We start from the raw sequence: 27,174 nt of genomic DNA, 5'->3' as shown, positions 1-27,174 counted from the left end.
AAAACAGCCAAGAGAATTTTAAAACGAAATTTTAAAAGAATATTGATCAGTATGACTTACCTTACCAGACAGACCTTTAAAACTATAAGACACCTCAAGTGAAATATTTCGGACTGAGAGAAAAGAACAATCAATAGAGCTAAATTAAAAGCCTAATAATATATATGAATAAAATAAAGTTTAAAAGGTGTGTTTTGAATCAGTGCAAAAATATCAATTGTTTATGAGATAATGTTAAAGCAATTATTTTTTGTTTTTGTTTTTTTTTTTTTTAAATTTAGACCCTATCTCATACCAAGAAAAAGAATGTTTCAGTTTATTTCTGGCAAGTACTTAATCTATCATAATTTTATTATAAGGTAATATTTTAAGCCTTATAAAGTACAAGCGTTTCTAGCCAGGCGTGGTGGCACACACCTATAATCCCAGTGGTTCAGGAGGCTGAGGCAGAAGGATGCAATTTGAAGGCCAGCTTCCTCAATTTAGCAAGGCTCTAAAGCAACTTATCGAGACCTTGTCTCAAAATAAAAAATACAAAAAGTATAAGCATTTCTAGGAAGATAAAATAAATGGAATTACTTCTAAATGAAACCAGATGTTAAAACTGGTTCCATAAACAAACCTACATGATAAATGTTAAAACTGGGAAAATTTTTGGAACACAAGAAAAAGTACCAATAATTTTTATATACTAAGCTTTTGTAACATCAACAAGAGAAAGATGACTACATGAATGTAAAAAAAGATTGTGTAAAATTTGTACATGAAAAAACAAATTAATGTTAAACATTTTAAGAATTTCTCAAACATAAATAGTCTAATATAAAGTTAAATAACTACATATTAAATTAGAAACCATCAAGGTTTGACATGTAGAGAGTGCCTTTTTTTTCCCCTCAAACAAACAAACAAAAAATGGAAAAATGCAATTTTAGCTCCACCACATCAGGAAGTGTGCCCAAGTGTCAAAGTGAATGTGAAGTAGAAAAGGAAATAATTGTTCAGAAAGTGGATGTTTCCACTGTTCACAATCCTTAGACCAGGATTTCACTAACTTTGATTTAAAGGGCATCCTGGACTTAAAAGCCAGGGAGATTTTTAAAAGATTTTCATTTAGTTATATCAGGGGAGGAGCGGGGGGAAAAAAGGAACACATTGCCAGGCATGTTGGCACATGCCTGTAATCCCAGCAGTTTGGGAGGCTGAGACAGAAGAATTGTGAGTTCGAATCCAGCCTCAGCAACTGTGAGACACTAAGCAACTCAGTGAGACCCTGTCTCTAAATAAAATACAAAATTAGACTAGGGATGTGGCTCAGTGGTCAAGTACCCTTGAGTCCAATTATCAGTACCAAAAAAAAAAGAAAGAAAACATCTCCTTTTCCCCTTGATTTTTTTAAATCTCAAAAACAAACAAAAAAAAAAACCTCTAACTCTTTCTATTCAGAACTGTTTGGTACAAAGAGCAAAGGGCTATTGTTTTCAAAACACATACCATCAGAAAACTGGGTGTTCGGCAAACCTTTAAAATTACATAGTTCTCCAAAATCACAAAAACGGTGTGACATGCTTTTAGATTATTTAAATAACAGTAAGTTTCACTGGATATGCCTGCATTTAGTAGAAAACACACCTGTTAAAAGGTGACCACACTCTAGTGGGCTGTCCCCTTGCCTAATCATGGCTTCTTCCTTCATGGCTTTGAGAGATTTCCCCTAGTTTTCAGTTTTTGACCAGTAATACCCCAGCTGGATGCCTTAAATAAGAAAAAGTATAGCCATCTGCTCTATGATCAAAATCATCGCCTATCTTCCTTCAGAAACAGCACTGACAAGTTTTAATTAGACAACTCATGTGGAAATGAATCTGGACTGACAGGAAGACAGCACCAGCGAGCTCAAGGAGAAGGAGCACCTTCCTGAAGATGTCATCCCCCTCTACACCCAAGAGAACTGGCACTGTCAAGAAAGCGAAACTCACCAAGAATTTAGAAAGGAAATGCATAACCCACTCAAACAGGATCACCTTCATTTCAAGACATGCATTACCAACAGTACTGGTTCTACAGTGTTTGTAATCTAGAGGGATTATTTCTAGTTTACAGATGTGAAAATTGTGTGATGAATGGAAGACTATCCAATGATTATTTCCAGCATGTACAAGGAATGGAACCTGAATCAGGGATATAAAGACATAAAATGAAATCTATCTTTTTATATAACAGGGGAGGACTTAGAAATAAAGGTTTTTTCATTAGGAACCATTGCTAATAATAAAGTCAAGTGAAGAACATATTTGGTTAGTTGCTTATTTTCTTTCCTGGAGGAAAAGGTAATATAGTTTTATAATATACTCATTCTGTGCTTACTATCTCCACATCTTACCTAGTACAGCCTTTTCTAATGATTGCTATGGGCTGGAATACCTGCTCTATAGAGAATCACATTCCAGGAATTAACGAGTTACAAAACAGCCTTATTTGTATTTGGAAAACAATGATCCTCAGCCAAGTATCAACTACTAACTTACTGAATAGAAACTAAGAATGGGCAGCTCAAAACAATCTTGAGAACTTTTCATGTGGCTGATGTTCAAAAACATGAATAACTTAGCTACAGACATTTAATTGTTAAACAAAAATCATGTTCAATAAGTTATTACTTTGTCAGTATTTCAAGACTTTATATAGAAATAATTTCAATTAGTCCTAAACATGAGCCTAGGGAATAGATAACTCCTCCTCATTTTCAGATGGAAAAACATAAAAACTATAACACAGACACAAAGCGGTTAGGTAATTTGCCCAGTGTTGTAACTGTTCCTCAGGCCACTCTTGATTGTCACAAGTCTGAGGCACCAACAGGGTGTTGTTGCTAGGGTCTGGTCAGAAGAAGAAAACGCTCCACTGTAGCCTTATGTCAGACTGACACTGAGCCAGAGGCCCGGAGGGCGAGGGCGGCAGGCATGGAAGGAATGGGCAAAAGCTAATAATCTGTGACTGCCTCAGCCACAGCGGTGTTCCTCAAGCCTCCTGGGTTACAGAATATTCCCCTTCCGGAATTTTCCCTCCCGCACCTCAAGGGCCCTTGCAGTCCACTCCTGCTGGTAAGGAAGCACTCTTCAGACTTGACATAAAAATCTCAGCCGGTGAAAGGCAGTTTTGATACTTATTTCTAGTCAACAGAAATCAATATAACTTCCCAGAGTCTGATTTCAAGGACAACTAATTTCAAGGACAATTTTGATGGGGGTAGGAGGAGGCATATACACATTCACATGTTCTCTTATCATGTAAATTTTCTGAAAAGATTAAGACATCTTAGGAATCAGACATAATATCATCCAAGATGCAAAAAAAAAAAAAAAAAAGTATTTGAAACTGCATAGTAATTGGCATTTCAAAGATTTGGACTTTCTGTATTTAAAACAGAGAGAGTATTGTTTATACTCCCTTGGAGGTTATTCAAAGATGTGTATTTTTAATAAGATTGAATCATGTTTTCATTCCAGCCAAGTGATTTTATTCCATGAATATAATTTCCATGTACTGTACAGTAATATTTTCAATACAATTAGCAGCTAATGCCCAGACCGATGACTAGAATACAGTTGGCTTTCAATAGTATTTGTTAATTAAAAAAAAAAAAAAAAAATCAGTGAACTATTGATTGGAACAGGAAGATTTCTTGTTCTTACAATGGATTACTTATTAAATAGCTTCAAACCTATTCCTCTCCAACTAATCCAAGTTTATGCCTCCCTCTCAAATCCATCCCTGTCCACCGGCCCAGATGCTTCACCCTTTAAGGGAGCCTGAAAACTCCCAAACCTTCTACCAAGACCACAGCAAAGATAAATTGGAACACATGGAGTGTCCAAGCTTTCCCAGACCCAGGTCTGGCCTGAGCATAAAGAAAGGCACACCTCTGCCCCAAGAAGGCAGATACACACAGACACCTCATTTGAGCTCATTCCAACAGTTGACCACTCCTATTTCCCTAAGACTGTCCTTTCTTTGGTATTTTATCACCGATGACAAGTCACAGGATGAACACCCAGATTTCTCTGAAACTTATAATGGCATTCATAGTTTCTACCTGTGAGATAAACTCTTGGTTTGGTTTCCTCATTCCTGGCAGCTTCTAGAATGATTTTCTACCAGACCTATAATTCATGTCCTTTTCAGTATTTAGTTGAAAACAGCCCAAATGCTCAGTTGATGAACGGTTAAAAAGAGTAGCATAAACATAGAGATATACATATGGTTTGCTGTGTAACCATTTAAAAAACATTTTTTAAAAACTTCAAATAATCGAAATGAACTCCAATATAAACCTCAATAATAATAAATATGGTTAAAAATCTATATGCTCACTAAAAGTCAAGATGAATGCATTCTATCTATAGAATTACCTATGCTATATCTGAAAGAACAAGTATTGCAATATATAAACCAGTCTTATTTTGGTAAATAAATTTGAGAAATGTTACATATGTTGTTTCAATTTCAGAAGCATGTTATGCATATTAAAACCTCTCCAAAACCCTTTAGAGAAGAAAGCAGTTTAACTCAGACTTTCCCCAAATTATTCAACCATTGCATTTTTTTAACATAAAATGTGCCAACTTGGATCTTAATCAGAATACACTTTGGAAAACACTAAAATGTGAGTCATTTGCATTATTATCTCTAGCTGGCATGGATAATGATTAACATTATTTCTTTCAAATATTCTAAAATAAGGATATTGATTTTATAATCAAAAAAAAAGAGAAAAAGGGGGGGAAAAAGTAGTTAGTTCCCATCAAAGTCCACTCTTGCTATTGTTTATCATATTGCCAGGTGGAATGCAAAGTGATCAAGATGCAAATGGTTTTCAAATAACATCTACGTGGCAGTCTCAGAAGTGTACACTGGACAAGTTACACTTTAAGCTTCAGTTTCCTCTTTTGTACAATCTGGATAACTAACTATATTTATTGAATAAATGGAGTGGTACATGTCATCCATTTGTCATTGTACCTGGTGTCCTTCATTAAATGCTCATTGCTTTTATGACCAGCATAATACAAGTTACCACCACTGTCTTTAAGTTCTGTTTCCTTAATTTTTTAATTACTGGCAATCTGAGTGAAGTTACAAATATTCATTCAATCTCTAAGCAATTAAGACTCTGAACTGTTCTACATACCACCTTATGATATACATTTATTTAAAAATAGATTTAGCAGGAGTGCCCTAATGCTTTAAAACTTTCCAAGTGCTGAACTTAGAAAAACTAAATTATGTCCACGCCTATGTCCATTATATTTACCAAGAAAAAGTAGATTTTAATTATATCAAGAAATCTTGACTGAGAATTTGTTTGATATCACATTTTACCTAGGAGTAATGCAAAATATATCTTTATTACAATAACGGTAGATGCAGAAAAATCCAAATCAATAAACCTCTTCAACTGTACTTGCTCTAATAAAAGCTCTTTGTCACAGGCATGTAGGGTTAATTTTCAGGCTACATAATCATGCTGCTACCAGAGCTGAGAGTCATCACTTAAACAACCTGAGGCAAAAAGGCCTCCCACTCTTCCCTCTGGTACCAAAGAACATGGTCACTGTTATTCTGAAAAAAGAAAAAAAAGAGCTACAGACTCTTCTTGTTCTCATCAATAACTGAAGTCAGCATCTAGATTGACAATTATACAGTATTATGGTATGGTACAAATGCCTCAATTTCTTGTTTACAGGAGGAAGATGATCAAATTTTAAAAAGAAAATTCTCTTCCAATAATGATAACCTATGATTAGAATGGTGTTAAGTTTCCACTTTTTTTGATTAATCAAATTTTTTATTGTTCTAATTAGTTATACATGACAGTAGAATGCATTTTGACATACCATACATAATTGGAGGATAACTTCTTTTGGTTGTACATAATGGAGAGTTACACAGGTCGTGTAATCATATAATAAGTACATAGGGTAATAATATCTGATTCATTCTACTTTCCTTATCCACACACCACCTCCCCTCCCCTCCCCTCCCTTCACTTCCCTCTGTCTAATCCAAAGTACCTCTATTCTTCCCTAGCACCCACTTATTGTGAATTAAAGTCTGCATATCAGAGAAAACATTGGCCTTTGGTTCTTTGGGATTGACTTATTTTGCTTAGCATGATATTATCCAGTTTCATCCATTTACTGGCAAATGCCATAATTTCATTCTTCTTTAAGGCTCAATATTTCTTTATCCATTCATGTATTGAAGGGCACTTAGGCTGGTTCCATAGTTTAGCTACTGTGAATTGAGCTGCCATAAACATTAATGTGGCTGTGTCACTGTAGTGTGATTTTAAGTCCTCTGGGTATAAAACTAGGAGTGCAACAACTGGATCAAATGGTGGTTCCATTCCAGGTTTTGGGAGGAAACTCCATTCTTCTTTGCCTAGTGGTTGTGCCAATTTTTTAATCCCATCAGCAACGTATGAGTGTACCTTTCCCCCTACATCCTCCCTAATGTTTATTGTTGCTTGTATTTTTTGTAATTGCCATTATAACAGGAGTGAGATGGAATCTCAGTGTTTTGATTTGCCTTTGTCTAATTGCTAGTGGTGTTGAAGATTTTTTCATATATTTGCTGACTGATTTGTATTTCTTCTGTGAAGTATCTGTTCAGTTCCTTAGCCCATTTATTGATTGGGTTATTTGCTTTGGGATGTTAATTTTTTTGGCCCACTCTCTTTTCAATAATGAAGCTCTTATGTATGACTTTACAATAGAAAATTTTCTTGGGAGGCTGAAGCAGAAGGATCACAGGTTTGAAGCCAGTCTAAGCAACTTACAAAGGTTGTAAGCAACCTAGTGAGAACCTGTCTCAAAAAACAAAACAAAACAAAAAACAAAAACAAAAACATTTTTTTTAAAGAGAGTGAGAGGAGAGAGAGAGAGAGAAAGAGAGAGAGAAACTTTTAATATATATATTTTTTTTAGTTATCGGCAGACACAACATCTCCATACGTGGTGCTGAGAATCGAACCCTGGCCGCGTGCATGCCAGGCGAGCGTGCCACCACTTGAGCCACATCCCCAGCCCCACAAAAACATTTTTTAAAGAGCTGGGGATGTTGCTTAGTGATTAACCACTCTCTACTTTAATCCCTAGTATCAAAAATAAATATGTTCAGTCACTGCCTATCAGTCTTACCAAAATTAAAGAGATGCAGTTAGAGACACTCTCATCCTACATAGTAGAAAAGTGTAATTATAAAAGGAAAGGCAATTCCCACAATAGTGTAGTGAGGAGACAAATGGAATTATATTTCCCTTGATAACATGTTCCTAATCTAAGCAACCTTTTTCTCTTGTCAAAATAAAGGTGATTTTCCTTAAGATTAGCATATATTTTGGATTCAGTGAACCCAATATAAGTTCCCTGCATCTGGCATGAGGACTTTCATAGTAGACATAGGAACCTTTTAGTCTACATCATCCTCTACTTCCATGGAGAAGCAAATCAAACAGGGAATTCCTGTCCCTCTTTGGTGTTGAGTGAGTACAGTGACTATAGCATTCCAATGGGCTGCTTTCTAATAATGTGGATAATATTATATAAATTTAACAAACACCAAATGCCTCATATGGACTGCTGTTGGTGTCACATTTTCATTCTGTATTAGTATCCTCTAATGGAGAGAATTGAGTCTCAGGGGGAAAAAAGAAAAGAAATTGAGTCTCAGGAAAGGGAAACAAAGTGCATGAGCCAGTGAGTGACAGAACAGAGATTCAGGTTCAGATCTTTCTCCAAGCTCACTCTGCAATAGCTGCCTGCCAAGCACTATCTGCCTTCTGGCTCCACCAATTTTATTTGAAACCAAAGCAATGCTGTTAAATGCCAGAGAGCCAGTGCACTAGTCTGCTGCATCAGAAGATCGTGACATAGGCTGCAAAGTTAAAGGAAAAGCAAGCAGTAGGCTCAAAGTGCTTTGATGTTTTTCTTATTTATTTTAAGGATGAATTCTAGCTTAGAATTTCTTATTTCAGGACAACATAAAATACCAAATTATTCCAAAAGTATTCTTTGGGGGAAAAAATGGACAAACCCGTTTTATTCTGTACTCTACAGGTTTTGTACCAATTTTGAAAAAATTAGGAAGTAAGAGACTCATACAGTTTGAAAACTCTAGGGAGACAGAAAGTTCATACCAGCTTTTCTTTACTAGGTGCCTATTTGGCAATTTATTTTCCTACATTCATGATGTGTCTAAATTCTCAGTCTTTCTTGAGTTGGAACACCTTTTATTATTCGATTTTATTCTTTGACTTATTATTGTTCACCTCAATCGTCTAATTTCCTTCACTAACAGAAGTCCTGAATCTTCATAACAAGGCTGTTTATTTAGATTTCAGGGTGTTGACCCAAATGAGTGAAAATTCTTATGTGCTAATTAATAACATAATTAATGACTAATTACTTCATTTTCAAAATCTATAAACCTACTTAATAAATCAAATGTTGCTCTGCTACATTATTCAAAATAGTAATATTTAGGATCAAAATAAGAATATAGTCCATATATCCCACTAAATTACACTGCCTGCGAAGGTCAAATGTTTGTTTTCTCTAAGATAGAAACAACATTACTCAGAATTTTACTCATACTACTAAGGAAATGCTTATTTTTCATAAATCACACTGCAGAGAATGTTAAAAGAGAATATCAAACCATGAATATTAAGATAGAGTGCTTAGAGAAACAAAACTATTTTAACACTGCAACATTTAATGTTATTTTAGCAATAATCCATTGGTTATGGGCTACAAAAAATGAGTATTCTATATTTAGCTCAATGCTTAGCATAACTGAGCTTCTACTATTTCAATGGACACATAATTCTCTTCCTTCCATCTCCCAACACTGACTTTAGTTCATATAAGTTCCAATAATACTTATCCATAACTGACCTTTGTGTGTCTAGGTATGTTATAACTATAACTAAACCTGTTGTTAATAATAACTAAACCTTGTTATTTACCCAAAAGAAGCAATCAAGAATACCACAGACTACTCTACATTTTATGATTTTACAACTGTAAACTGCCTAAGGGGTAGGGTTGTGTGCTGGGGATAAGGACTATTTATACAAATCACAGTTCATTCCTACAAAAATATAGTACACAGTGAGAAAAAAAAAAATAAAGTCCTTTATGCTGAGCTGTTGAAAGCAAAGTACAAAGCAGTATTAGTATTAGAAAACAATATAGACCCATTTGCTCACTATGAGGAGATGCAACTTTCCCACAAACTTTTCTGTATAGTTTATTATTTAAATTGTTTTTAATGTGCATATTAGAAATTTTTAAACAGCTATTAGAGCATATATTGTCAGGATTCCAAAGAAATGGCAACCCTGATTGTCTCTGGGGAAAAAACTGTGTGACAAAAGCTAAAGGGCTAGAAGGAGCTTCTTTCTCATCTTCCTCACTGCTTCCTCATCTTTCTCTTTTGAGTTCTGTGCCATTTGAATATACTGCCTACTAGAACAACAACAGATGTGGTCCGTCAACATCAGTGAATAATTACTGTCATTGCCACATTCTCAATTTAATTTTGGATGAAATCTCTTCCCCCAAATTCATTTATGGTACTTCTGAAAGGGTTATATGTGGTCGTGGGCAGAAATCATCCCCTAAGATTACAGATCTGTTTCATGATCAGTTTCAGAGTTACAAAAAGAACATAAAAGATCGAAGCCTTTAAACTCAAACTGCTTTTTTTTAGTGGCAGCAGTCTAGCATTAGCTAAGCGGCCTCTCCTTTTGCCTCCCAAAACTGTCTTCATTTTTCCATTAACTGAACATACTTTCCATGCTACTTTGTTCCTTTATCTATGTACCCAAGTACAAATGTTATTATCCTTACATTTCAAATGAGCAAAATAAATAACTACTTAGCTAACTAAAGAAGGAAAAAGAAAATTCTCCCCTTGGTGATCCCATGAAATTTATTTCTTCAGTGAAGCAGTAGTGTAAAAGTATAAGCATACTACAAAGAGCTCAGAGATAGGGAGGAAATGAGTACTATACATAACTCAAGTACACTTGATGTATTAGATATAAAATAAAAAGAATCAAATTTATATGATTTTTTCCACTTTATTTTGAAAATACTTTTTTTTTTCCTTTGGAGAGCCAATTTTAGAACTTTAAATGCACTTACAAGTGAAGACAATTTCTCATTAGCAATTTTAAACATAAGCAGCTACTTGATTCTCTAAGATTAAGGGAGGGGAAAGGGCCTCTATCATCAACTCCCAAGTACTCCCTTTCCTCCCTCTCTATGCACTTCCATGAGGATATCTGGCATAGGTCCATATTGCTGTTTATCATTCTGAGGAAAGAATCTTAGGGCCACAGAATCCATGATGGCTCAGCACCTGAGGGGTGACTGAATTGGGACAGGTTCTTCACATATTGCCCAAACTGTGCTACAGAACAAACAATAGTTTAATGAAGAGAAGGATTTGCCTGATGCAAAAGCACAACATTTCTCAGATACCCTTTAACTTTGGAAGAGAAATGGCTAAGTGCCTGAAATTGTTTAAAATTGCTTCTTTATATTAAATCATTCAAAATACCCAGTGAAGACTGAGAGGTAGTAAAAGATGTCAAGGAAGAAATACTTTTCACTGCACTATTTACTTCCTGCCTCCTGATCTATGTACACCTTCAAAGCAGTGCATCATCTCTTAATGCCCCAAAGCTATTCCTTTGATGCCTTTTCATATTATATTCAATTATTTTTTTTCAGTATTGGGAATTGAACCCAGGGACAGTTTACTACTAAGCTATAGCCTCAGTTCTTTTTACTCTGAAGACAGTGTTTTACTAAGCTGCCTTGAACTTGCAGTCCTCCTGCCTCCATCTCCCAGATTGCTGGGATTACAGATGTGCTCCATGGTACCTAGCAATGCCACCAATATTTGTGGTACCTTCATGTCCAAATCATTCAAAATATCTGTGGGATTCCAGAAACTTGGTCTCTACATTGGGTTTTATGTAATCAAAGAAAACTATGAATACTCAAAATCTTACTTTCAAATCCCCTAGTGCTGCCAATTTTAACTTTTAATGTGCTCAATATCTAAAGGAATAATTTCTAAAAGGATTTGAGCTACAAAAAATTACGACAAATATTCAATGTCTCTGAATAACTTTTAGCATTGCCATAAAGTCAAGTTTGTATAATCTGTTTAGTGCTTAAAAGTAACATACAAAAAATATAAATCCCAAAGTATCGCACCTTAAATATGTACATAAAATTTTGAATGTGATGAACAAGTTCTAAAAGTTCCCTTAAGTTAAAGGTATATTAGTAATAACCAAATAATGCTGGAAACATGTTCCTAGATTTGCAAGACAAGCAACAGACTGCAGGACTGTAATTTTTTTTTTTTTTTAGCATCACCTAAAGGTCAGTTTCCTATATACGAATACATAAGATCATAAATAGAAAATGGGAATTACTCTTGAACATTGCCCTTTTTAGAACAGACCATTTCTAAGATGACCTGTGGTAAATTAGAATAGACTAGAAGTGGAAATGGGTTCTAGATATAAAATTTGTCCCAATTAAAATGTTGGGAATGAGACGAAGAGTACATTTCACCTTTTAGACCACTACTGTTAAGTATTTTTCATTCAAATGAAGGCACTTTTCACTCTTAAATGGGAAAATTAAAAGTTCATAGATAATAAATTCTTACAATAAACCTTATTCTAAGAAAAAATTGAAGATAAAGAACTGATAATGAGATCAAAACAAAATTTTAAAAAATAGTTCTTTTTCACCTGCTGACATTCTTCCCTGCCAATTTCAGTTTTGTTCTCTTGAAGCCTGGCAAAAATGAAAGCATCTAGCTGCTCTTGGGAATGGAGAACAACATATCTTCTGTAGAAGCAAGAGACAGGAAGAATCCACAAGCAAAGTCTGATAAGACAGTAGTTTCCACAGCCCGTAACTAGATCACTGTCACTTGAGAATGAGAGCAACTACAGACCAAGAAACACAGATGCTATCCTGTCAGACAGCAGCCCCCTCTTTCCTAGTTCTATGAAAGCAGTGATATAGCAAATGACAATCAGGTGTAAAACAACAAAAGAAAAAACGGGTCACCCCTATCTCTGATGTTGCACTTTATTATAATTCACATCCACTTTAGCACAAATGAGAAAGTGAATTCAAAGGCTCCTATAATTATCTTGAATACTGACAACTCAATTGGTCTAGAAATATGGCATGTCCATCAGACCTGGAAATGGTAAGGGGGTAGTCATATTCACATTTAGCCGCTCAGTTTCCTGTTTTTCCAGCACATCTGAACTGACACACAACTGTAGCAGCTATAAAACTTTGGCTCCTGCCACCACTGTTCCCCTTGGGCTCTTTTTTGCTACTTCTGTTTCTCCAGAAATAATACAATTGTGTGCACGTGCACAAAGACAGATTAGAAATGGAAATTCTCAAAGATTAGCAATAAATGTCTCACATAGGAGTATCTTAAGTCCTTAGAAATGTATCATTATAAGTGGTGAGAGGCACTGAGGGGGGGCGGAATGCTGGGGAGTGATACTGGCCAAATTATACTGCTTTATCATGCGCACTTATGAATATGTAACAACAAATCCCAACTATATGAACTATATGTACAACTACAATGCACCAATAAAAATGTGAGGAAGGGCTGGGGTTGTGGCTCAGTGATAGAGCACTTGCCTGGCATGTGTGAGGCACTGGGTTCGATTCTTAGTAACGCATACAAATAAATAAAAATAAAGGTTGACAACTAAAAAAAAAAAAATGGGGGGGGGGAAGAAATTTATCATTGTAAATACAGAAGCTGTGATATTAGGACATGAAGTGAAATGGTATATTTAAATTTAACAAATGCACCAGAAGACAGAAAATTATTTTGTATTAATCCCTCAAATCAGTATGAATGTACTTTTTCCAATGATGCTATCATTATATCACAGATTCTGATGCCTTTGGCTTTTAATCCTACAATCAAACCTATGTATCATACAAAAATTATAAAAATCATTATTTTATAGGTACAACTAATTTTGAACCCAAGTTGTTATAACTCTGATTCTTATTCATTTCAGAGGCTCACTTTTGACTGTTTTCCAAAAATCAAATCCCATCCCAAATGGCATTCTGCCTCTTTTAAATACATCAAGAATTTTTTACAATTCTGAGGGAATTATAACAAAGAAAGATCAGACCTATTCACTCATACTTTAAAAAAAAAATATTTACGTTATCCCTCTACCTCTGGTTTTGATTAGGAAATTCAATTGAAAGCAAGGGTAATTAGAGGAAATTAAAATGAGGGATTCAGAAGATCACATTCATTCTCATTCTTCTCTGTAACCATTTCCCCCCCCCTCCTTTTTTTTTTTTTTTTGGTACCAGAGATTGAACCCAGGGGTGTATAACCATTGAACTACATCTCCAGCCCTTTTTAATAATTTATTTAGAGACAGGGTCAGCTGAGTTACTTAGGCCTTATATAAATGAAGGCTGGCTTTGAACTTGCAATCCTCTTGCCTCAGCCACAGGTGCCACTGGGCTTATAGGTGAGTGCCGCCGTGCCCAACTCCATTCTTATTGCCCCATAGCCACAAACATGAAAGCCTTCATGGGGCTTCATCTTTTTTCCAAATAGTAGGCAAAGCTGACCCAATTCTGTAGTATATTACATTTTTCCTCAACTTTCTGATAGTCTGCCTGAGGAGCATGTGTCAACATGGAAAGGCAGAGAAGAAATCAAGATATTGCCTAACACAGGGCACCACAATAAGTAAGGACCCAAAAAGCTTAGTTTATTTATTGCCTATGAAATTGGGTAATTTTGACTTTTGTAAAAAGCTACATAACATCTATTAAACATATATTAAAAGCTACAAATAGAACTAAGTTTTCCACTTCCTAAGGGTTGGGCTGTTTCTCCTGCCTTTACATTCTTTTCTTACTACTGAAATAACCACCCCAATTACTTCGGTAAAATACTCTAAAATTCAGTTCCACAGCTTTTTTATGTTTCAGGTCTACAAAGAGTTCAAAAATATTTAAATTTATAAACAGCATTGTGAACTTAAAATCTAGGAAAAAATAAAGCTAATAACCCAAGCTAACTGACATTTCTCAAAGACAAGCCAGTCCTTCAGAGCCTTTTCCAACGGATTCATTCCTTAGACATGAATGCAAAACTGAAGACATTTGGCCCTTTATAAATAGTCATGGGAAACTTCATTCTCCCATACTTTTAGTTTGTTTTTACTATAACAGATGGGGAAAACATTTAGCAAAGTCATAAAAAATTCTCATAGCTATCATACTAATATTAGAACACTAAAAGCTTAAGAATATGAAATATCCTAATAACCACCACCAAAACACAACCAAAAATTATAAGGACATCTTGACATAACTCATAAAATAGGTACAGACTCAAAAATCTGGATAGGAACTCCTTCCACCTCTGGCCCATTTCTTCCTAGGCCCATTTGTGTCTATACAACCATATCAGTATTTTTTTTTTTAATGGAAATTTCTCCAGCACAGAGATCCTGATTTCTTTTCAAAATATATTCCAATATCTTATAAGTGTTAAAATTCTGACATTTTAACAACAACAAAAAAAGATGGGGAGTGGGTGGGTACCAGGGATTGAACTCAGGGGCACTCGACCACTGAGCCACATCCCCAGCCCCATTTTGTATTTTCTTTAAAGAGTCTCATCGAGTTGCTTAGCACTTTGCTTTTGTAAGGCTGGCTTTGAACTCAAGATCCTCTTGCCTCAGACTCCAGAGCCACTGAGATTATAGGCATACCCCATGGCACCCAGCTTAACAAAATTTTAACAAATTTTGCTAAGGGGCCAAACTTTGTCTTAACTTAAGAAATCAAAATCACCAACATTCTGCAAAATCCCGTATTATGAGATACATTTTATTTCATGCAAAGAGAATATAAATCATTTTGTTCCAAATGACATTAAAGTTTAATACTTATAAGTCTCCTGTAGTAAATGAAATTTTAATTTGATAATCATTAATTCATTTTTTTTATAAGTTAGTAATAATGGTCAGCAAACTTTTTCCAGACAGAATCAGAGGGCAAATATTTTTATTTTTGAAGGCCACAAGGTTTTTGTCTAGACTACTTAATTATGATGGGAAAACAGGTAGAAAGTAGGCAACTATATAGGTGTGACTGTTTACCTCTTAAACTCCTTACAAACACAGGTGTTAAAAATATCTGGGAAGCCTAAAACTTAATTTAAAAGATACACATTTTTCCAAAGATGATATGTAAATGGCCAAATGAAGACATATGAATAAAAACGTGCATAAAAATCACCAATCATTAAGGAAATACAAATCAAACTCAGGGTGACATACCACCTCACACCTATTAGGATGATTACCATACTGGGAGGAGGTGATGCCTAAAAAATAACAGTTGGTGAGGATGTGGAGAAAGTAGAAGTCTTTTCACCATTGGTGAGAATGTAAACTGGTACATCCACTGTGGAAAACGCTATGGCAGTTCTTCAATAAATTAAAAATAGATGACTTTACTAAATGATCTACCAATTCACTTCTAACACTGTACCAAAAAATTGAAAGCAGGGTCTCCAAAAGATACTGGTAATCACATTCATAGTTAAACTACTCACAATAACTAAAATGTGGAGGCAACCCAAGTATCCACTGATGAATGGATAAACAAAATGTGGCCTTTATATACAATGTAATATTATTCTGCTCAAATAGGAATAAAGTACTGATACATGCTACAACGTGGAGGGATACTAATGACATTGTGCTATGTGAAATAAGCCACTCAAGGAAGACTGCATTACTACAGTGATACAGCCACATCAACATTTATAGCAGTGCAACTCACAACAACCAAGTTATAGAACCAACCCAGGAGCCCTTCAATAGATGAACAGCTCAAGAAAATGTGGTATATATACACAATGGAGTTTTACTCAGTCATAAGAAAAGAAATTACGACATTTGCCGGTAAATATATGGAACCACAGAATATCATGCTAAGTGAAATAAGCCAGATTCAGAAAATCAAGAGTTGAATGTTTTCTCTCACATGTGGAAGTTAGAGCAAAATAAGGAGCAAAAAAGTGGCAGGAGTCATATATCATAAAGAGGGAAAATCAATGGAGTAAGAGGAAGAGATTGAAGGGGAGGCAGGCAGGGGCAGGAAAAGGGAGATAATGCAGAATGAATGACAAAATTACACTATGTGCATGTTTAAAACACCATAAGGAATTCCACCTTTATGTATATCTGTAAAGCACCAATTAAAACTAAATAAATAAGTGGAAGACCTACCAGTAGAAGAAGGGAAATAGAAGGGGTAGGGAAGGAAAGGGGACACTGGAGACTGAAATGGAGTAAATTAAACTCTGTGTGTGTATTATTATGTCAAAATGAAGTCAACTTATAATGCGCTAATAAAAGCATTAAAAAATTGTAGTGGTTGTAAATGTAAAAAAAAAAAATACGTGGGGTGAGGGGAGACTGCATGCCTCCTCTTATAACTCAGGGTGGTCAGAGTCAGAAAAGTAGAATGGTGGTTGCTGTAGGGGGATTGGGGGATGGAAAGTTCCTGTCTCATGGCATGGAGCTTCAGTTTTGTCATATAAGAAGTTTTAGGTTTCACATAAAAGAAGAGCCAATGAGTTTTTAAACTATTAAATGAAGTCTTAGTAACATGAAGCATGACATTACTATATAAATATGCCTAGCATATCAATAAGATAAGGTCATAAAACTGTTATTTAGTTGCCCTCTAAGTCCTTCAGAGGAAATTGAGACTTTGAAAGAGAGGTCTAACATTGCTCTGCTAAAAATTTCATTTTTCTTATTTGTAATCAAAAATCCTAATTTAAAATTTTTGCTGTAAATTTTATGGCCACCTAATAGCAAAAATAAAAACACTTTGCTACATGCCAAAAGAAGGCTGCTACTTTGCATGAGTTAAAGTAAATCACCAAACACATAAAAATGTTAAATATGACTTTGAAGATATAACCTAAATATTTAGTCTCCTTTTAAGTACTAGATTTAAAAAAAAAATTATTTTAATTGGTATTTTTTTTAAAATTTAAGGTATACCTAGTTTTAAATGGAGGTGTAATACACATAAGACCATTTTAAATTTTTTTTTTTTTTTAGACATTTAGTATAATCTGTCATAGCAAACACTGGGTGACTATAGGACTACTGATGAAGCATAGGGGTTGGGGACCGGAATTTTTCTAACACTCCTCCATCATTCAGAGTTGTAACCTTGAATACATTAATTAAGCCCTCTGAGACTCAGTTGTAGCAGTTGTAAAATAGTTAACATACCTTCTCAAAAAGCAGTGACAATTTAAAAATAGTAATAATGTAAGAAACATAACTGAAATCTTTAAAAAGGCAAAATAAAGCTGAGTTCCATAAAAATCATTAATAGCCTTCATCCCATTTAAGGTGCATTCCTTTTTCAGTCGAGAGCTAGTTAATCAGTGATTCTCAGAATCACCTGAGAGGTGTTATAATCCTAGCCCTGTCCCAACCCCAAATTAAAACTGGAATGGGCCAGGAGTGCATACCTGTAATCCCAATGGCTGGCTCGGGGAGGTGGGGGATGTTGAGGCAGGAGGATCACAAGTTCAAAGCCAGCCTCAGGAACTTATTGAGCCCATATCTCAAAGAATTAAAAAAAAGGGCTGGAGATATAGCTCCTTTGTTAAGTGCCCCTGCCCTCAATTCCTGGTACCCCACCCCTGCCCCAAAGAAAATCAGAATGGGTAGGGTTAAGAGCATGGGTATTTCAAAGTTCCCCAGGTGATTACCATGTTGATATTAATGCATTTAAAAAACAGCTGCTAACAAGGACTCAGTGAATTAGATGAGTAAAACTTTAGAACCAATAATGCACCCAAATAACAGCTTAAGAAAGCAGCTACTAAATCATTTAATAATTTCAACTAAACAGTTCCAAAGTTATAGAATTGCAAGAGAGTGTGTTTATCCCCACTATTCATTCCAGATTTTAGAATCAAAACATTTCATCCTCACAGCAATGTCAACTAAGCCTTTGATCTGTATACGGGGTAAAAATGGGAGTTCATAACCCACTTGAATCAAATGTATGAAATATGATATGTCAAGAGCTATGTAATGTTTTGAACAACTAATAAAAAAATAAAAAATAAAAATAAATTTCAAAAAGCCAAAACAAAACAAAAATGCATAGTGCTCTTACCTATGTGCCCAAGTCAGCAATTGTGTTGCTTTTCCTAAGTGGGTCATGTCACATTACTAAGTATGTTATTTATATAAAATTTGGGCAACTCCATGTTTTAGTCAGCCTTTTCACTGCTGTGACTAAAAGGACCCAACCAAAACAATTGTAGAGGAGGAAAAGTTTATTTGAAGGCTCACAGTTTCAGAGGTCTTAGTCCATAGAAGGCCAGCTCCATTCCTTGGGGCTGGAGGTGAGGCAGACCATCATGGCAGAAGAGTGTGGCAGAGGCAAGCAGCTTACATGATAATCAGGAAGCACAGAGGTCCCCGCTTGCTAGATACAAATATATAGCCCAAAGCCACGCCCCCAACTCCCCCCTCCTCCAGCCAAAACCTACCATTTCAGTTACCACTCAGTTAATTCCTATCAGGAGATTAATTCACTGATTGGGTTAAGACTCTCACAACCCAATCATTTCTCCTCTGAAGCTTCTGGCATTATCTTACACGGGAGTTTTGGGGGATACCTCACATTCAAACAATAACATTTCAGTACAGTAGGGAATTACTACCAGTGGATGCCTGGAATCTCAGACAGTACTGAACTCTATACATGTTTTTCTATGCATACCACAAAATTGTTCAATTACAAGTTAGGCACAGTAACAGATTAGCAATAACAGAATATTACTGTAACAAAAGTTAATGTAGTCTTCCTAAAAATGTCAGTGTACTTTGGGTTCAAGGAAGAAGCATTTAACAGTTTGTTTGCCGCCTGAATTGCCAGCCTCACCACTCTTCCACTTTGAGGCCATCGTTAAATAAGGTTTACTTGAACTCAGAGCACTGCAATACCAAGTCAGCCAATCTGATAACAAAGAGAGCTACCAGGTGACTAATGAGTAGGTATTATATACAGCATGGATATGTTGAACAAAGAGACAATTCACATCCTGGGATGGATAGGACACTATGGAGCAAGAACACATGAGATTTCATCATGCTGCTCATAATGGTGTGCAAGTTAACACTTAATGATTATTTCTGGAACGTTCATATAATATTTTCAGACCATGATTAGCTACAAGTAACTGAAAGAGCAAAAAGCAAAATTGTTGTCCTGTCATTGGATATCCATGGTAGAAAGAAAAATCACTTTGGGCTGCCACCTTTAACTGCAAAACATTTTAACTTTTCAACCAGTGTCTCCAATGGAGTTGCCCTCTCAAAAGTAAAAACAAAACCACCAACAACAACCAACCTAGTATTTTCCACTTAGTAAGAAACAAATAATGCCAGGTGTGGTGGCACAGGCCTATAATCCCAGCAGCTTGGGAGACTGAGGCAGGAGGATAGCCAATTCAAAGCCAGCCTCAGCAATTTGGTGAGATCCTGTCTCAAAATGAAAAATTTTAAAAAAGGGCTCAGTACTTGAGTACCTCTGAGTTCAATACCTGCCCCCCGCAAAAAAATAAGCAAAATACAATTTATGACCATTTTTATCTAGCTTACTATGCAGATTAATCCAAATTTAATATATGTGAAGATTAGACATATGTAGATTAGACAAACATGACTATATATTACATATAAACTCAGGGGCACTTTACCACCAAGTTACATCTCTAGACCTTTTTTTTTTTCTTTTTCCTTCTTTTTTTTTTGAGACAGGGTTTGCTAAATTGCTAAGGCTGGCCTCCAACTTGAAATCCCCCTGGGATTATACGTATGTGCCACCACACCAGGCCAGAAAATTCTTTAGACAATTATGTGAATATTTTATTCAAGCAAATCAAAAGAAAAATGATTTGAGAATCAGGCATCTCCCAGAACAAGAGCAGGTTCCAAGAACTCTAACCAGCAATATGATCTAACAACATTTATAGAAAAGCACAAGTGAGGCATAGAAACAACTAACTGGCTACAATCTCTTCAATCAACCAGTTAATCTTGTTATATCTTAACTAGTTAATGGTTTACAACTTAATCAGCTAATTGGTTACAAAGCCTTCTGCAACCAAAGCTGTTACTGTGATTACATACTATATTGGTTTGGTCTGATGGGCCCAGTACAGGAGCCTACTCAAAATCAATGACCTCTTACCAATATATTTAACAATACATGTATATAAAGTTTCATACAAATTTTAACCTCAAAGAAAAACTAAAGCTGTTATGATTTGATGTTGTTTGATGTTAAAACTCAGACCATTTCAAATGTCCATAACCAGGCCTGTGAGATATAAATATATGTTGAATACCTTTGCAAGCTATTAAGAAAAAAACTAATCAAGAATGCTGAAGGATTAAGGCAGTGCACTAGAGGCCAAGGTAAGAATCCAGAGGATCACAAACTGTGATGAAGGCCAGGCATTTGCCAGCACACAATCCTAAGGCGAAAAACTTCTCTATACCAATACTTGCACTAAAATTAAGAACATGCCATCTATCCCAAGTAACTGATAATGTTTGAAGGATGCTACATGTGAATTAAATGTGTGAAATCACCATTCCTTGCAATGCAACAATTAGAATGTTCCAAAGAAAAAGCAGCTGAGGGGCCATAAAAAAATTAATTTTCTTAAAATAATCAGTCATGCCCTGAACATGCTAACTTACAGAAATTACGCAAGTGGGGAGAGGGCTATCAAATAATATCACCTGAAATGTATAAAAACAGAACTACACTATTTTAGTCCATTTTCTTTTGCTATGACAATACCTGTTACTGGTCACTTACTTTTTTTTTTTTTTTTTTTTAAAGAGGTTTATTTGGCTCACAGGTTTAGAGTCTGAAAGTCCAAGATCAGGCAGTGTCTCTGGCCTTGGTTGAAGGCTTTCTGCCTGAGTCATATTATGGTGGACAACATCACAGTAGGATGTGTGCAAAATGCAAATGGAGCAAGGAGAGAGGCAGGCTCACTTTATAGAAACCCACTCTCACTTAGAAGCATTTACCCCTCTTTAAAGACCTAATTACCTCTTAAAGGAACCACCTCCCAATGCCTTTACATTGGGGGCCAAGATTTCTGCAAATGAGTGTGTAGAAGACAACCATATTGAAACCATAGTACTGAGTTAGTGATTCAACATAGGTAATTTGTTAATATGTAGATTTTTCAATCATTTTATGGTCAAGAAAACACGGAAAGTAATTAACACAATGATCTAAGCAACTAAAGCCATAGGTTTTCCTTCAGGTTCTGCTACTAATATTCTCTGAGACAGTAGCCAAGTGTATCTGGTCTTTAATTCTCATTTGTAAAATATGCAGTTGCATTCATTTCTTTAAAATGATGTGTATAAAGATGTAAACCTTGGAAAACTACGAAGAACTTTTGAGCAGGAATACCCAAGGATAAGGACTAAACCTAGGCCTTACAGGTTATTAGAATTGTGAGTCATGATATAATGTTTTATGTAAGTATTTAGCTCTAAAACCTTACAATTATAACACATTAAGCTTGTTCCTTGTCAGTTCCAAAATACTCTTATTGATGATAAAATTTTCCACAACTTAAATCTTTTTTAATGTTCTAGGATTTATATAACAAAAGTAATACTGAATACTCAACAAATATATAACAGGCCCTTGAAATATGCCAAGAGACAAGATAGACAAGTAGAAGAGACAGATTAAGTAGAAAAAATGACTTTTTTTTATGTTTCCAGCAGTGATGATTTCTCTAACAAGAGTATAAAGTAAAAGAATAGAATTCAGTGTATTATCTTAGATTGAATGTTGAAGGATTTTTTTCCAGGTGTCTCTCCTTTAGTCTAGAGAGGAGGTAAGAACTACATGTACATTCTTTTAAAGCAAAGAACTTGGTTGAAACTTTAAAGTCTGAAAAGCAAAACTGGAATTATCTTACTATACCTGTCGTTTTTCCCTTCATCACAGACCTATCTGAACCCATGCAAAATGTCACTGATTTATGAACATATGAGGGTATTTTGTGTACATTAAAAAAAAGTAGCTTAACCTAATCCATTTCCACGTACAACAATGCAATTCTGTCTTATTTTGTGGTGCCCAAATTCAATATTCTGAAACCTGATGCAAAAATCTGCCCATTAATTAGAGATCTTGCTTTCATGCTAAGTTTATGATTGTATCTCTTTTCTCATATATCCTAATGTGAGAATATACGAATATCTTTCATATATTCCATTCTAATCAATGGAAAAGCTAGGGAAGAGAGAAATGGAAGTCAACAGCAACAGGGCTATTTGTATGGGAAGAAGGTAGCAATTTGGAGGAAAATGAAATAATTCATACACTACATGTTTCCTCTACGTAAGCATTACACTAAATATCTTTTATGTTAGTCATGTTGCTTTGAGACTTTTCCATGTTTCCTGCAGACAACTGCCAATGTTCGAATGGTCTCTGATGAATAAACATGCTGTGACTTGCTTCTAAGGAAACGTCTGTCATGTTCCAGGGAAAAAATGACTTCTTCCCTCTTAAATCAGGGGGGGAAAAAACAAGGCACAATTCTCATTCATTAATAACGAAGTTGATTTTTCCCTCAACTTTCCTATTTCTGTCATGTTTGTATCCTCTGTAAGGCATTCGTGCATTCAGATAAACCAAGAAAGAAAAGAAACTGAGACAGGGAACACTTGTAGGAAAAAGTTACACTTTAGCAATGGGGATTCCCACTTAAGAAGCTCAACCAGAACACATGTTTCGCCTTAACTATTTACCAAAACCAAGGTTATTTTTCAGGTTCTCATCTCTTGCAGAACTACCTGTTCTCATTACTGTTTACCCAAACGCTTAGCAGGGTGATTATTAGCATATTTGGCAGGAAGACATGCTTCATTTAATATTAACTCACCATGTGACAGCCCCTTCCCCTCCAATCTCTCCTCAAACACGTGAGGATAAAAAGAAAAGTATAGTTGTTTGCAATCTGACTTTGCGCTTGGCTTTGGCATCAGCAATTGGCCACAGGCACACACACCCCCAATCAGAGGCAAGCACCCCGCCCGCTCCCGGAACTGTCATGCTGGCTGACAGCTGGCACATCTTCCAGTTGCCCTCCACTCGCTTTCAGAGAGACCCTTCCTTACAGTCACCTTGACATGCTCTCCTGCCTCCGCCTCGGTCTCAGTCCTTGGCCAAGGAAACTTTTTTTTTTTTTTTTCCTTCCCAGGGCTCACTTACAGGTATCGTCCACTGCTGCTCCAAAACCCCAACAAGGGGCCCTTTGTTACAATATTTTCTCCAGGACTCCTCACCCAATTCCTGGCATTCAGCTGGCCTTCCGCAACCCAGGACAACCCCAGTAATAAGTAATCAAAAACTACCCAAACCACCACCTCGGGCGGCCTCCGAAAAGGCAGGGAGGAAGCAACCTCCCCGGCCGCGTGTAGAATGGCCAGTGAGTCAGGCCGATGGCAGGGCAGCGAGTTGCCAGCCAGGTAAACCGGTGAGGCCTCGCTGCCCTGGTCCTTGCCCTCCAGGGTGAGCGGTGGCGCAACGTTCGGGGCTTACCCAGCCGGAGCGGCGAGCGGCGTGGGCGCCGCGGGGGCGTCCTGAGCACAGGGGGGTTGGCTGTCCATCGCCTTGCGGGGTGCTGCGCGGGCTCCAGCTCTGAGGCGGCGCGTCACTGCTGGGGTGGGAGAGGCCGACGGGTCAGGGCGGGACGCGCGCCTTCCCAGGCCGGAGCGGGGCTGGCCAACTGTCAAGAGCCCGCCCGACCCACTTCAGCCCGGGGCGGGCCCGCCTCCCGGGTACGCTTCCACCTGCGGGACCAGGCTCCCAGCCCGCAGGCGCCACCGCAATCCCCACCGATTCTAGCGGCCGCCGAAGCCGGAGGCCAAGACGGCAGGAGGCGGCGCTGCAGCCCCCGCCCCGTGGATTTACTGGGTAACCATTTGGCGCCTGTCGTGGAGGACGAGGAGCTGCCCAGGCTGGAAAAGAAGCGGGGCCAGGCGCATAGGCACCGCCGCCACGCCGGCAACGGAGCCCGGGCTGCTCCGGCAGAGTTTGCACAAACAAAACGCCCTGGGAAAACTTTTGCCGAAGAAAAGTTGGGAGGACTAATCTTTCTTTTCCCACCCAGAGCTCCTACTTTCTTTTCAAAGGAGACAGTGGCTCGCCTGTTCTCTCTAGCAGCTTCCTCTCCTACTCTTCCCTCCCCCGGCCCGCGCGCTTGCAGCTTGGCTCTCAAGCCAGGACTTGAATGCAGGGGAAAGCGGCAGCGTCTCCGAGGCTCAGCCAGCGCGGGCCGGGCCGGGCGGCGTCCCGCCTCCCACTGCACCGAAGGCGGGAAGCCCGGCGTTCGTGGAGCGCTACGGAGCCTCACCCCAATTCGACTCACTCACCCTGCCCCATTTCCCTGCCCTGAGTCCGGGAACTCGCAACCTTCGCCGCCGCACCGCCGCCCAGAAGTGAGGAACAGGTCGGCGGCATCTGAGCGAGGGAGGCAGCGAGCCGGAGAAAGGAACGGGGCGGGAGTGTGCACCGAGCGAGATGGAATTTCCTTCCCCCAGGGCTTCAGGGTTTTGGGGGTACTGCTGGGGAAGCCAAACGGAAAGGAAGCTCCGATGCGGAGCGTTCCCATTCCCACCGCTAGGGCGTCGCTTCAGAAAGCCTGGCGCGCCCAAGCTTAACAGGTGGGGAGAAAGGGAAGGTACCTGCACTTGGAGAACCCCAGAGCGAGCGATCGCTGCGGAAGTACAGAAAGCAACTCGCAGAACAGGGCCGGCAGCTTAACCTCCCTGCAGCCTGACCTTCGAATACTTTGAATCCAGTATTTGGGGGTGAGGGTGGGGTGGGCGAGGGTGTTACCTCTGTGTTACTATTGTGTTAAAACACCTGTGACACTGTGATCTTTCTAATCCTGGTACGTTTAACTTTGCCTAGTCTTCCGAAGCATATTTTTGTTTTGATTTAAACCTGTAACAGCTGTGACATGAGGACTGAACATTATTTGGTGACAATCTATAAACTAAGAATCGGATGATAGATTTCATTCACCTCTTGTTAAGTTTTACAGGAGTAAAGGAATCATGTAGACACAGCTCTGTGCCCACATTGCATGCTCTTTGGATGATTCTTTGCACCTGACAAAACAAGTATATTTGCATATCATTTATATATTCTCAGTGCCAGTTGTTTTAAGGTCTAAGTCATTTTGATGGGTCCAAAAGCTTGCTTTCAGAAAATAATGTGAAACTAAGAAATTAACTGGAAGCTACAGTTTTAAAAATAAAAATATTTGGAATGAAGTGTTGGAGAAACCCTCTATGAAGGGACATCCAGAAGGGGACCTCTACTGTAATAGTAACATCAACTAACAAATCTATTAGCCACTTCACCCTGATAGGATAACAGGTACAGTTATGAAAATTTAAATTGATAGGTGTTAAACTGATGTCTAGAACCCATGCTTGATGAAATGCCTCTTTAGCATTTTATCCATTGCAGCAACCAAAAATGTTGCTGAAATTAAAATTCTAAGTGCTACCTAGTAATATGTTGTATGTCTATAATGAGCAACCTTAGTATGTTTCCAGTGCCTAATATAGTTCAGTTCACACTTGCATATGAAATGAAAATAAAGTGACATTTAAACTACCATATTGGAATCTTATCACCAAAAGTTGCTTTTAAATATTGTGACTAGTATCAAAGAAATTCATTTAAATGCCTCTGGATTTTAGACTTAAACAATAGCTCAGGTTAAACCGTTTCATGAATCATTTCTGGCTCCAAATGACTAGCTTTTACAATTGCTTGCACAGACAATGATACACATATTGAGTAATAGTGAAACTAATTAATGTGTATCACTCTCAATCATAAGATCAAGATTAGAACATTAATTACTCTCAATCATAATTTATGACCTACTAGTAATATTATGGACCCATTAGGCTAATCTTAAACATAAAATATTTCTGTAACATTTCATAACTGCTGAAAGTATTTTCCATGCCATTTTCCTGTCCTCCTTCTGGTCCTACCTAGGCTTAGGGAAGGATTATACCCTCTACCCCACTGAAGTTAGAGATGACTGTGTGACTTTCTTTGGTTTCCTGGTGAAGTCACTGAAGAATCAGTTCTCATGTCTTGATACTCTGTCCCCTGTTGCTACAATTGTGAAAGTATATTTTAAGATGGACAAGACTGAAGGATACTGGAATGCTAAAACTACTCCCCCAAATACAGCTGCCAGAAGAGTTCTAGAACATACAACAGGATCTGCATAAGCAATACTAAATTTACACATGGTTAAGTCACTGAAATTTTGACAATTTTCAGAACGAAGACTAGACTTGCTGCTTTCATTTGGTACTAATCTAACTCATAGTCTGATGGTTGCACAGTTTATTAGCAAAACCATAATCAACGTTGTGAGCTTTTGTACATAGTGGTGGAAAACTTCCCCTTCCCAATTATTACTTCTAGTTATATAGAACTGTTTCAAAATTCTACAAGTTGTGAGGATTTTTTTTTTTAATCAATCTCCCTGTCTGGAAATCTCCCCTTTCCCTCTCCATCCACTCATTTTTAGTGTTTATGCTCAAGTATTATCACCTCAGGAAGACTTTCCTGATTGCACTTCCCTTTTTCTTGAACCCCCCATTAGAATATTAGGTATAGCAAGGCCCCATGACACTTTGTTTCAGGTACTTTTCCACACCTTAGCAGAATTAAAAGGGTTTGAACTTAAAGGGGCCATGTCTTATCCCTGTCTTCTGATAGCCCAGCCCAGAACATAGAAGGCACTTAAAATGAATGAAGAAATGAAGGAATTCTTTAGGATTTCACTCAGCTGACTCCTAAGATGTACTTAAATCAGGGAAACACTTTTCAGCACAAAAGGGCTGTC

The 27,174-nt window shown here is 37.4% G+C and overlaps 1 protein-coding gene across 3 annotated transcripts in view; it reads right to left on the bottom strand.

Moving 5' to 3' along the window:
• Nucleotides 1–24,550, bottom strand: part of Cobll1 (cordon-bleu WH2 repeat protein like 1) — a 149,217-nt gene extending 124,667 nt beyond the window's left edge. For 2 of the 3 annotated variants that reach the window (XM_076866030.2, XM_076866031.2), the window contains exon 1: nt 23,829–24,399. In XM_076866030.2, the coding sequence (XP_076722145.2) occupies nt 23,829–23,896 (68 nt within the window). In that variant the 5' untranslated portion in view covers nt 23,897–24,399. The other variant, XM_076866029.2, reaches the window with a different exon arrangement.
• Between the last annotated feature and the right edge of the window lie 2,624 nt (nt 24,551–27,174).

The sequence above is a fragment of the Callospermophilus lateralis genome, chromosome 9 (genome assembly GCF_048772815.1).
Source record: "Callospermophilus lateralis isolate mCalLat2 chromosome 9, mCalLat2.hap1, whole genome shotgun sequence".
In the NCBI taxonomy this organism is placed as follows: domain Eukaryota; kingdom Metazoa; phylum Chordata; class Mammalia; order Rodentia; family Sciuridae; genus Callospermophilus; species Callospermophilus lateralis.
The sequence above is the reverse complement of the archived record's forward strand: the minus strand, read 5'-3'. Positions and strand labels throughout refer to the sequence as shown.